Here is a 13,105-nt window from a genome sequence, read left to right as displayed (position 1 = left end):
CCGAGGAAAGCATATTAAACGAGGGAACTCTATTTATAGCGATCAGAAAGGACAGAGATTGAACGACATGTACAGTGTATTTATTTTATTCGAAAAAAAATTTTTATTCAAAGTATTTATTTTATTCAAAATATTAGACGTAATAAAATATCCATGTTACATAACTCTCTCTCTAATCAAATAGGGGGTCCAACCCCAGGAACCACCTTCTAGATCCGCCAATGATGTACAGTCATTTTTGCAAGCACATTTTGGCTTTTTCAGCAGCAGCGGCCGATCTCTTATATCGGGAAATGAGTCGTTATTTTTCATTAGTTCTGTAAACTAATCTTAATTTTGAAAACTTTCTTTAAACTGAGCAGTTATTGTTGTTGTTTCAATTTCATTGTCATTTCTAATTGGGTAATTAATAATATATGGTTATATAGAAAGAGTTTACAATAGGTACTCCCCAACCAGGGAGTAATCAAGATATGAAAGGAAATCGTCATGATTTTCCAGATAATAATGAAGTGGTAAAAGTTGCAAGGTGAATAAAAATTGAAAAAGTTTTTCAACAACACTGTAGTAAAAATTGTTTTGAATGTGCTACAGATGCGACAACAAAGATTTTTCTTACATTTTTTCCATCAAACTACGCGCCTTGATTAGCCTACTGCTGCAGAAACCATGGGTATTATCACGTGACAAAGATCCAGGGTTTCGGCATGTGGTTCATCTTGAGAGACCTACATCTTCATTCATACATTCTTATAATTCATCATTGACTTTTTTATTGATTCATTGATGACTCCATTTGATGAACAAATGCACTAAAATTTCTATTTAATTAAAAAAAACCATTTTATTTATTTTTGCTTTGAAGACAGTCTGAAATGAAATTGATCTATTTCAGCTTTGAATATTTTGTGCTTCCCATGCATTGATGCTTTTGAAATTAAGAAAGTACTAGTAATTTTTGAAATTATAAACTTTGCGGCTGATTTGATGCTTTGCATTAATTTTATTTGGAATGTTTAATAGGGATATTTTTTATTGAACGATTATTTTGGATTTTTGACGATTTTTCCCCTATGGTATACATGATGAATAAATGTAATAAATATAATTTGTGAGGAAAAAAAGTGTCCAACAAGTCCGGGGGTTGAATAAGGGGGGGGGGCCTCTCCAGAAGCACCTGTAATGTGGTGTTGTCATCTTGATCCTTTCCATCGATATCTCGATAACAAAATTCAGGATACCTAGCTTCAAAACACCAGGAAATACTTACCCCTTGGCAAACACATATCATCGAGAGCCTGCCTCTTATTTTTTTCAGAGACAGCACTTTTACTATAAAATATATATGAAATGAAAGCATGAAAACTTCGGTCTTTCCCTTAACTTTTGTTGCAGTACCGTCAAATAAAGGTAAGGTATGTCTGAGTTGAACAATTTCGTACTGAAAGAAAATGATATATACTGCCCAGTATATGCTGTTTTTTTTTTTTTTAAATTTATTTTATTTTATCTCTTTTATTATTATTATTTTTTTTTTTGCATACGGAATAGTCATATTAAAGATGCATTGGATAATTCACACAAGATTTATGATTTAAATAATACACACATAATTTTTTTTACTGTAATTATATTGATTGTAAGTGAAACTTTAACCCCCTCCCCTAACAGATCTATTTCAACAGTTTACTTATCTTATATATCTTTTTTTCTCACAAATTCAACTTATTTGCAAGAAAATTCTATAATTTTATGTTTTAAATTTTGCAAGACTACGTTTTAATTATATAATGTTTAATTTTATTCGTAAAGATTGAAACTTTTAGTCCTTCATCTCATGCATAACCCGAGATCTCTTTCACAACTGAATGATCGCATGCATAAGCAATGTTTTTTTCTTCGAATATTTGTCAAATTATACACATATCGAAGTCCCAGTTTGGGTGGATAGGATGCACTTGTAGCATACTCATGGTGGACATTGAATTTTCAAGGTTAGTTGAGATTAAAACGAATTTTAATCGGCGAATACTGTTTTCAATCAGCGTTTTCGCTCTACCAGCCCTTGCTTCAAAACAAATATAGTCGCTAATCGACAATCACTGCATTTTATGAGAGTGTAAAATTAAAGAAAAATAAATTGCTCATGGAATCACATTCTTATATTTTAATAAAAATATCAATTATTGCCTGAATCGAGTCCATTTACTACCTGTGCACTGGAATTATTCGCATCAACTGCACAACCGGAAATCGATCTCTTTTGATTGTTATACACAACTGCTGGTTGTGCAAGTGATCGATTAGCAGGCGTGTTTATGTAAAATCTCTACAACTTGCATAAATCTCATGAAGATTGAAGTAATTTGCCTATGTAATATTATACACACACGAAAGAGGACAAAACGAGTCATTTTTTCACACTATAACACTATTTTTCGTTATGAGTGGGTCTTCTCTCCATTTTTTTTGAAAGGTAATCCTCAAAGTTTGCATAAAAACATACATATTTTGGTTTTCAAAATTATGGAGCAAAGACCCACTATACCTTAAAAATATAATTTTATGACATAACTTTCGTATCTTTTCGAGAAATACTTGAAGTCCCTAAGTCAATGGTCATATCACAAACATGATTTAAATGCCACACTTCATCAGGACTTGTGTAGCGAAGTGGTTAAGCGTGCTAGTCTCGACATCGAATGCAAATCAGTATTTTTATTGCCAGGGTTCGAACCCAATGGATACCACATTATTTTTTTTTTTTATATAAAAGAATAAATTTTAGCGAAAAAATTTCCTCAAACTTGTTGTTTCTCATGATTTCATAAAAATCAATGATGAGATCTTTACTCTAAATACTAAATTCAAAATTTGAATATGATTTTTATATATTTGAAGCTATTGGGCTTTCTCCACGCTAAGTTCACCCATCTCCTTTTTATCTTAAAAAACATCTTAGGTGTGCATAATTAAGCATTGAATTAATATTTTTGGAAGTCTTCGGTCCTATAACACACCTGGCCGTACCGACAAATTGAATACCGCGCGTTAGCGCGGTATGATAATTTGTCGGCACGGCCAGGTGTGTTATAGGACCGAAAACATCCAAAAATATGAATTCAATGCCTATATTTACATTCTCTTATTTTCCTTCTTCATAATTGCTTATATCGTTAATCTTAAATGTGATTTTATTGCCCTTCAAAACTGCCGTGGTTAATGTAAGAGCTGATTGTGACGTCAAATGACGTTAAATGACGTTGCAAAGTTAAATAACGCAAACAAACATTGCGAGGAAAAAAGTGACAAATTACTTTGAAACGTATATTACGTTAATTTTTACGTTTATTTTCAGGTTGATAGTTTTTCATTCGATTGAAATAAAACATTTTACATTTTGGTGTTCCTAGAGTATTGAAAATGCATATAGTTCCGACTGTGTATTCTATCGCGAGGTGACAAGGTTTCCCGTGTGTTAGAGAAATTTGAACGTCGTGGATTTCTAATGGATTTCATAAGAAAAATTACACTGAATGTAAATATTAAAGCATCAAACTTAGCAACAAAAATTGAATTAGGTGTTTTCCCTGTACATACCAAAATTTACCAGCTTGTTTTTAGATATTATTCCAGATTGGAAAAATTAACAAAATCAAATAATAATTGCAATGTCTTACTCAAGAATGCTTACTTGTAAGATACTCGATTGGCAAGTGAAAATAAAAAAATGTTGGCAAAGTTGTATAAAATCAATACAGAAGATGTTAGATTTTAACTTTGACACAGATTTTAAAACTTTAATTAGTACTAAACTTAAAAATTTCTTTGAAAATAATTTTTTTCTGAACTCCAACACATTAACAATACTCAATGCGGCAAGCTGTCATTTTATAGTACATTATTCAACTATGATGTTAAGGGGGATGTACAAGCCATATTAGATCTAGTCTGGTGTAAAATAAGAAATACCAAGAATGTGCTTAATACTCTACTAAACTAACCCAAAGTTACTCAAAGTGCTTATGCACTGATTACCTACTGTTAGAGACCAAAATTAGTAAATAATTAAGTGTATTTTGTTTTAATTAGAAGGAAATTAATCATGTTAGAACTGCGCAGCTACAGCATTCACGAGATGAAAAATGCATAGAAAGTGGTGTTAGTTTGATTCATTGATAATATGGCTACAATCATTTGTTTTGCTTTTTTCTTGTCATTATCAATAATTCTTGAAAATTTGATTTTTCATATGGGTGTCTTCCTGAGGCCATGTGTTTATTACGTCCGCCATTCCTCTGTCACACAGAAATCGAATAACATTGATTTTAGAATAAATACGACCATAATAACATCAAGACAAGATATAACTAAGTAATAATCATTAGGTTATATTACTTACTACTATTATTTGTTGCATCGCATCGTCTGATTAATGAAAAAACGCGATTTTAACCCCACTCCAGCAAATCGGGAAAAACTGTTCTGTTTACATCTCGAATTTCCTCGATAATATCATTCCACTGAGCACGTGGTTGGCATGTGCATAATCTGCTGTGGATAGATGCGTGTATTACTATTATTATATTTAATTTTTCATGGAAGAAGTCTTGATAATTTGTCGGTTTTTTTAAAACTCAAGAAAAAAGATAAAATATGTCCTAAACATATGTGTTTACGGCGGGTCTTTTTTTCTGTGGCGATAGAAGTTATTTTCAAATGGGGCACTGCAAGGAGGATGCTTAGCATTTTATTTGAAAATGTTAAACAATATACGGTGCATGAAAAACAAATTGTAATTATATGTCTTACATTCGAAAAGTTGGTACATATGTCTATTTTGTTTAGCAGTTAGATAGAATAAATAGGCAGTTAGAGGATTTCCTTCAGGCACCTCACATAAATAGCTAGATTGTTTGCAATGAACCATTCATTGTATGGAGTAATGTTTGGACATTAAAACGCATCATGTCTCCTTATGTTGACAACGTTGTGAGCTCTCGCTCATCGAACATACGAAGCTTGATAAACTATATTGATTTGTTTCTTCGAAATTTAGAAGCAAGCACAGTGTTTGCAAAGAAAGGTCCATTGCATATGCTATGTCTATCATTGCAAAAAGAAAAATGAGAGGCTACCCCCCCCCCCCCCGAAAATCCTACGTTTGTTTTTCAAAATAGTGCTAAAGCTTAGATTAAAAAATTTTGCATTACTAAATATGTGATGTAACATGTACTAACTATATAAGACCATTTGTTATAAAAATATTTGGTTGCCCTCTCTCCCGATCTATTGTCTAGAAATGGCGCCCCCGACTCAATTTTGTTTTACACCTCATTACACGATGTTTTTTTTCTTCCGTCAACAAATATGTTTAAATGTTTAGGAATTTTTTCTTACCTATAAATACGGACCCAATAATTTTTCCTTGAGTTGAGAGGACCACCAAACATTTTAAAGATGGTTTAAAATATTATACATTTATTGACTGAGTTCGAAGGCAACATGCGTTTTGTCGAACCCAAGAACCAAACTGTCTGCCTGAGGCCGTTACACCGAAGGCAGACAGTTCGGTTCGAGGGTCCAAAAAAAAAACGCATTTTGCCTGAGAACTCTGTCAATAAATGTTTTGTTATACCTTTCATTTTATTTTATTTTTTGATATACTTGAATTTTGTACTGTATTCCGTGATGTAACATCAGGTCCGTCACTGCTTTAACACCAACAAATAAAAATGAGATTAAGCCCCGCCCATTCTGTGACGTAAGCGGTCCAACATCTCACCGAGCGGTCCAACATCTCACTCAGCGGTCCAACATCGATTTTTCATGTCCGCTCAGCAAAACATTAAAAATGTTAGACTTTTTTTCGTATAGATTTATATTATGTTGATTTTTTTCTTTTATATTCTGTAAAATTGTAATTTTGACAAAAAGGGCAAATAGATTGATTGATTGAATATTGTTTAACGTCCCTCTCCAGAATATTTCACTGATATGGAGACGTCACCATTGCCGGTGAAGGGCTGCAAATTTAGGCCTATGCTCGGCACTCAGGGCCTTTGAGCAGGGAGGGATCTTTATCGTGCCACACCTGCTGTGACATGGGGTCTCGGTTTATACGGTCTCATCCGAAGGACCGCCCCATTTAGTCGCCTTTTACGACAAGCAAGGGGGTACTGAGGACCTATTCTAACCCGGATCCCCACGGGGTAGGGCAAATAGAAGAAAGTAAGAAAGTTTTTTTTATTCATTAAATCTCCTAACCTACTTTGAATTATTTCATTCCTTTTCAAATGTTGCTCCGCTGTAATGAAAATTGTAAATGTTTATTTGACAGAGTATACTAGGGGTGATAAAAAAAATAAACGATATCTTAGGTATTTGATAGTTATATTATTGTTGAAATATTCAAGTATTTTTCAAAGTGTAAATTGGAGGTCTTTGATAGCATATTGCTTAATTAAAAACACTTTCTTTCACCGGGCAACATAACAAATATCATATTTAACCATCTGCCTTCCTTCACTAAAACGATCTATCCAATCATTGATTGAATATAGAGGAAGTCATTTGTCTTAATAAACTGTGAACAAATTCTTATACGCTACTTCAAAGGCATGTTTAAGATATACCATAAATATTTTTAAGTGGTTTGTTGAACGAGTTCCACAGACACAACCATTTTTCGTCACAAGTACCTGCATAATGACATCATTTTCACATTGTAAGAAAAACTTTATGCAGCATATGCTATTTATAGAACTTGTGTCTGGCTAGGTGTGCACCAAATTTGTTTCTAATCTGAATTGTGGTTTTGTAGAGATAGTTCGCGAACTTTTTGATCACCCCTCGTACTAGTAGGTACTAAAACAAGGTCATTCATATCGATTTTATGTGTTTAATTTCTTAGTGTTTCATTGGTGATAATTAAAATTTTGATAGATAGTATGTTATCTGTGGCAAACTTACAAACTCTTAATTCTTAACTTTGATGGTACTCATTTTTCCTTACCATGAATCAAAGAGTATAAGATTTTTTCTTTTATATCAATACGTACACTATTTGACAACTGTTCGATAATAAAACTTAATAAATTACTTCAAGCCACACTATAACACATATCCTCTTTTAAAAGAGTTCATACTATTTGATACTGTAATTCTCTTCTACATTTAAAGATTGTTATGTCCCTCCATATTAAGATGAGGTCTGGAAAACAAAATTCTGTGCTAAAAATAGACCACGTGCTGCTATCCATGAACTACTTTCATGGTTCTTTCCACTCTTTTAGAAGACAACGATACCTTGTTTTGAACTTGAAATTATCATTTAAAAGTGCAAAATTTAGACATTATCTCAACAAATGGTTGTAGAGAGAACATTAATGCACAGTTTGCGTATTTTTTGGGATTTTTTAAGGCTCTGCTGAATTCTGCAGCTGCGCAGTTCTAAGGAGCATTTCAAAAGCATTTTTCTGCAAAAGTATAGATTATATATGCACAACATGCATTCAGTTATGCATATTTATTGTATCTTTATCATAAGGACATAAAATTTGATCAAAATATAATGTATTTTAGCCATTTGAAGAAATGTTTACATTTTGTTCTCGCTACACTAAAGGTGGCCGTACATCCCCCTTAAGAAACTGGAAATCCAACCATACTTGTGTTTTCCACTTCATAAGAATTTATTTTCTTATCTTTCCAAGTTAAGAATAAGTGCACATAAGTTGTATGTAGAAACAGGTAGATATTGTAATCCTGTCATTCCTAGAGATTTTGTTTCCAATGTAAAACTATTGTTGAAGATGAAAAACACTTTTTACTTGATTGTCCTGTGTGTAAAAATGTCAGAAGTAAGTATTCAAGGTTACTAGATGTTAATACCTTATCTTGTTTGCTAATTAATCCAAATAACTTTGTATCTACAAAACAAATCTGTCAATATATCAGAGACTGTTTTAATATCAGAAACAAGCTTACATATGTTTAATATTTTGTATTATACGGCTAACAACACATTTCTGTATAATATGTGCTTTAGTGCAAATAAAGTATTGAATTTGAATTGAATTGAAAAATTGCTTAGAAATCAAGCGATTTCTGAAGTTTTTTCCATTTGCTAATGAAAGTCAAAGCATTATTGCCAGTGTCTACTTGAGGTCTATGATTTATGTTATTTACGGGAATCTTAGTCGATTTAAGAAAAAGTTCGGGATCGGGATTTTAGAAATAGTGACCTAAGGATCGAGGGAATTTTGAATTTTGTTAGCTTTTGGTTTCGATTTGTCATTTGAGTCTTTAAAACTCGATGTGATTCGACATTTAGGAATGACAGATCAGGTTACTCCTATAGGATATGCTTTGATTGTAACTGTTAAATATTTTGAAGGACAAAATAGCAGAGAAGATGCTATTTCTGATCAAACGAACGCCAGAGCAGCCTTTAGACGGTTGGGATTCGAAACCAAGATAGTCACGGAGGAAGAACCAACGCCTTTGGCAATGGAGGCTGGTGCTAAGACTGAGTACGTTACTAAACACCGATTCCAAGAGGAACTTGACAAGGGTGATTATTATTATTATTAGGCATTTGAATTATTATCAATAAGTTTCAAATTAATATGTTGACGGTGCGACCGTTAGAGCGAGCGCAAACTCTTCTATTGTTTTAATTTAGATCGGGCTCGTCAAACCGCACATGACATTTGGTGCGTCTAGACTCTGACGTCACATGACGTCGTATGTAAGTTACAAATACCAAGAAAAAACTGAACAGTGCTGATCGAAGTTAATGAAAAAAGTTACGTTTACTATTTATCTTCAATTTTTATCCATTTAATCAAGGTGAGTAAACTTTTTGTTGAACATTTGCCGTCATTCTCGCGAGAACGCAACTTTACTAAGTGATGCACTGTGGGTCAAAATTACTGCGGCAAAAAATTCTAAAGAATGAATGTGCAGTAGTCCGAATTTTCTCTTCGCCCAGGTGTTGTCGTTAGAGCTCGCAGTTACGAGCGTCGCTTTGCGACGCTCGCTGGGCTCGCTATTAAGCACATACAATTTGGCTCCAGAACTGTACAGCTGCTGTAGCTGACACTTGTAAATGAAAATTTATCAAAGAATTCCCATTTGTTCATTACTACAGCCATAAATCATGTGAAGAACCAGGGATACCGACATTTTGCTGTGTTTATTTCTACACATGGAGGGGAGGCTAGGACAGAAGGCCATTACGAACATGAGCTGTGTTTCTATGATGATGATGATGTGTCCACTCAGAAGGTCCTCTTTAATCCACTGGACAGGGAATTACCAAAAGTCAACAAATTGATCTTAGTCTCGGTATCTCAGATATCTACTGTAATATAAAAAAAATGAAATGAATGAAATAGGAGACGGAAATTAGGCAAATTTTTCACCTGAGATTTATGTATATTTTAGAATAGTTTAAATTTATGTTAAATAAATCTCTGTTAAAGGGATATTCCCCTCTAATGACATTTCTGTAGTACATGTACTAGATTATTTTTTTCCTTGACACATACAGCATGAAGTGGACCTTTTTATTTATTCAAAATGATTGTGTAAAGCTTGTTGTCTTTCCCCTTTTTTCCCTTCAAATTTTGGATCTGCAATTTTGTCAGATATATCTGATTTAAGATTTAATTCTTAAAACAAGCCACATTGTTTTAAGGTAAAGTGAAACTAGTCTAATCTAAATGTTACGTACATATGACAAGCCAAAATCACAAAAATGAGCTAAACATAATTTGACAGTCGATAAACTAGGTTTATCGGTTGTAAACTAAAGTTTACAGACTGTAAACTATAGTTAACAAAGTTAATCTATATCTTACATCTGTAAACCATAGTTAAGTTAACATGATTATCTATGTTTCAGAACCCTAAACTATACTTAACACTGAAAACATCATTTGCCATTGCAAAACATAGATTATCTGATAAATACAGTTTCACGATTTGTAAACTATGGTTTACAAGTCAACTTTTAACTATAGTTAACAATCTGATAAATACAGTTTCACGATTTGTGAAACTATGATTAACAACTTTTAACTATAGTTCACGATTGTAAATTATAGTTTACAGATGTGAATCTATGTTTATCAGCAAAATCTGTTGTTAACGTTTTATTACAGACAGATAAACTTAGATTAGCTTTCGTAAACTATAGTTAACAACTGTTAAATATAGTTTTACAGTTGAAAACTATTCTTAATGAATTGTTAACTAGCCTATAGTTTACAGTTTGTAAACTATAGTTTACAGTCGATAAACCTATTTATCAACTTTGAAACTATGTTTAGCTCATTTTTATAAATTTGGCATGCCATACACGTATTTCCATTATCTTGCGTATAATGTGATGTAAACTTAAAGTCCCTTTCAATTGTTTAAAATGTTGTCCAAACTGTACAATTTTCATACACTTTTGTTGGATTAGGTGAGTTTTATCATCAGTAACCATTATTGTGTTCTAATTTTTGTACTTTCTTTCGGATTATTTATTAGGCCTGTCGAGATCGGGATGATTGTGAGAATGAGAGAGAGAAGGAGGACCCTGGTGTACAGATACAAATTACTGAGGACCAGGATGAGGAATACCAGATACAGCTGACGGGAGGAGATGATATCCACCATTCCCTGCCTGGTTAGCAAATGTCAGAATTAAGTGTAGGGCTGGGGCCTACTTGGATTTTTGGGTGCCCTTATAATCACTCTGTCTCTCTGGCTGTTCATTTGTCTGTCTGACTCATTCTTGCATCCACAAATTTTCTTCTTTTTTTTCTAATACTATTTTTTATGGTTTACCAATTAATTTCAAATTTGATATTTTGGTTGAATAAGTAGTAAGACATATTTTGATGCTAAGTTTGGTTCTCTTTGGCATCTGGTTCAAAGTTAAAGCTGCAGAGCCCTTTGCTGATTTGTCAGTTTTCTAGTAATCAATATAGTAACATAACGTCTTAGAATTTCAAACCTTCTAGGGACAACTGTAATGTTATAGTTTTATCTTAATTCTATTGAATATTTAAAAAAACAAGTTTATCTATAAAATTGTGTTATAATGGCTGAAATTGATTTTTTTCTTCAGAAAACTCACTTCACTGCCTAGTACCATGTATATCAAACTGTGTCACCATGTTTGCGTCACCATCAGGTAAGCAGGAATCTTGTCTTCTCTTGTCCATCATGTACACTGACACAGATAGGGGATTCTAGCCTTATAAACTGTTGGGTTTCAGTTTTGAAGTGGTGTCTGTATTGGGTTTGTCCTTTAGTTGTCCATCTGTAAAAAAATAATCTTTGGTCATAATTTTTAAATGGTTGGTGCCAGGGCTTTCATATTGCACATTTATCTTTAACAAGCAACCTTTTGACCTTGGAGTATCCCCCACTTTTGCAAAGAAAGATTGGTGCTAGTGTTTTTACTTGAGTATTCCTTGAGCAAGAACTTACTGTGGATATCAACATTTTCAAACTTTTGACCTTGATCAGAGAGTTTAACCTTTTAAAAATAGAAAGCCTTGTAAATAACTTTAAAACAAAAGGTGATTAGCCTGTAATATTTCGCGTGTTCTCTATGTGACAAGAACTTTCTTTTAATATCAAAATACATATAAATACAGTATATATTTAAATCTTGACCTTTGAATTTGTGCTACGACCTACATAAATTTAAGCTTAATTAAATAAACTTAGCCATAAATTTTGAATGGTTGAGCTTGTCCTTGATGTAGAGTTTGACCTACTTTTGAAAATTTAAACCTTAGTACATATAGTGAGTTTTATAAACATGTCTTGTAGATATTGATTCTTCTTCAAAATCCTTTGGATTTTAAATAAGTAAATACATACTGAATATAATGATGATTATTAATTTTTACAGGAAAATACTCGTATCGTTGTCATTTGGCCAACTTATTTTGGGACAGAGTAAAGTTACTGAGTGATGGATCTCAGGTGAATTTATTGGAATTGTTACGTGAGATCAACAGGATGTTTGCAGAGAAGGCAATATCTATAGATGATGAGCCTTATGAAGGCTGCTATATTAGTTATGAGGTCAGCAATGTTGGAAGTATCTGTCACCGTCTCACTTCTCCAATACACTACACAGTAGTTAAAAACTCCTAGGACAGCCCAGAGCCAATGAGACAGGTGCTTGTAAAGGCTAATTGATGCTTGCACTGAGCAGATCGACGGCCCTTAACAGCGTTATGGTCAAAGACAAATATATAAACCATAACGCTGCAGATCTGCAGCTAACATAGGAACAGTTAATGAGCATTGGTTCACACACGTCTTTTTTTTGTAGGGCTGAATGGATAGGGAAATACACAAAGATAGAGAAAATTTAAATTTTCTCACATTCATTTTATTCATACAAGTACCTATACAAGTGTTTAGTTTTAAATTCCATGTATTTGCTTAAAATAAATCATGAATGAAGTATATGATGCATATACATGTATAATAATTTGTTTATTTGTTAAGGCCATTCCAAGTTTTTTCTATGTTTAGCGTCCGCGTGCGCCTTGGATTTTGAAACCCCATAAAAGAAAAAAAACACACAAGATCAGGAGTCCTGAAATTGATTAATTAAGTCGAATTTTTTTAAATTTTGTCAATTTCTCCAAGTACTTCTGTACAGTAAGTTATATTAGGTGTATTTAAAGCATTTAATCCCTTGCTTTTGCTGAAGAACAGATATTTCTTCTACATTATGTATTAAATCAAATTAGTTAGATCAAATCATTTGAAGGGCATCATTTTTATGACTTTTAAGCCTGTGTTTTATGTTTTGGCTTGTGTGTTTTTTGCGAATAGGTAGATATAGGTTTTTGAAAGATGGAGTCTAAACAGAGAAAAAACTTGGAATGGCCTAAATCTAACAAATATATTTATTTTTATTATTTTAATAAAATCTCACCAAAGTGTACCATGTAAAATAGTTGGACGTTGTTCTGTTTTCAATAATATGACATCTGCTATCTAAGATGTCATGTATTTATTACATGAAATTATTATTTATTTTAAAAAAATATATACAATCAATGTAAATGACAGGCAC

At 32.8% G+C, this 13,105-nt stretch overlaps 1 protein-coding gene across 1 annotated transcript; it reads left to right on the top strand.

Annotated features, from left to right (window-relative positions):
- Positions 1-8,185: 8,185 nt before the first annotated feature.
- LOC134243020 (uncharacterized) lies at positions 8,186-12,262 on the top strand. Its single transcript, XM_062725227.1, has 5 exons — positions 8,186-8,575; positions 9,155-9,351; positions 10,543-10,681; positions 11,126-11,191; positions 11,921-12,262. The coding sequence occupies exons 1-5, from the start codon at positions 8,338-8,340 to the stop codon at positions 12,166-12,168; spliced, it is 888 nt and encodes a 295-aa protein (XP_062581211.1). The 5' UTR covers positions 8,186-8,337; the 3' UTR covers positions 12,169-12,262.
- The last annotated feature ends 843 nt before the right edge of the window (positions 12,263-13,105 follow it).

Source organism: Saccostrea cucullata, unplaced genomic scaffold, assembly GCF_032062105.1.
Source record: "Saccostrea cucullata isolate Sc308-1 unplaced genomic scaffold, CSIRO_AGI_Scuc_v1 ctg501, whole genome shotgun sequence".
NCBI classification, from domain to species: Eukaryota; Metazoa; Mollusca; class Bivalvia; order Ostreida; family Ostreidae; genus Saccostrea; species Saccostrea cuccullata.
Note: the sequence above shows the minus strand (reverse complement) of the source record. Positions and strands in the feature narration are given on the sequence as shown.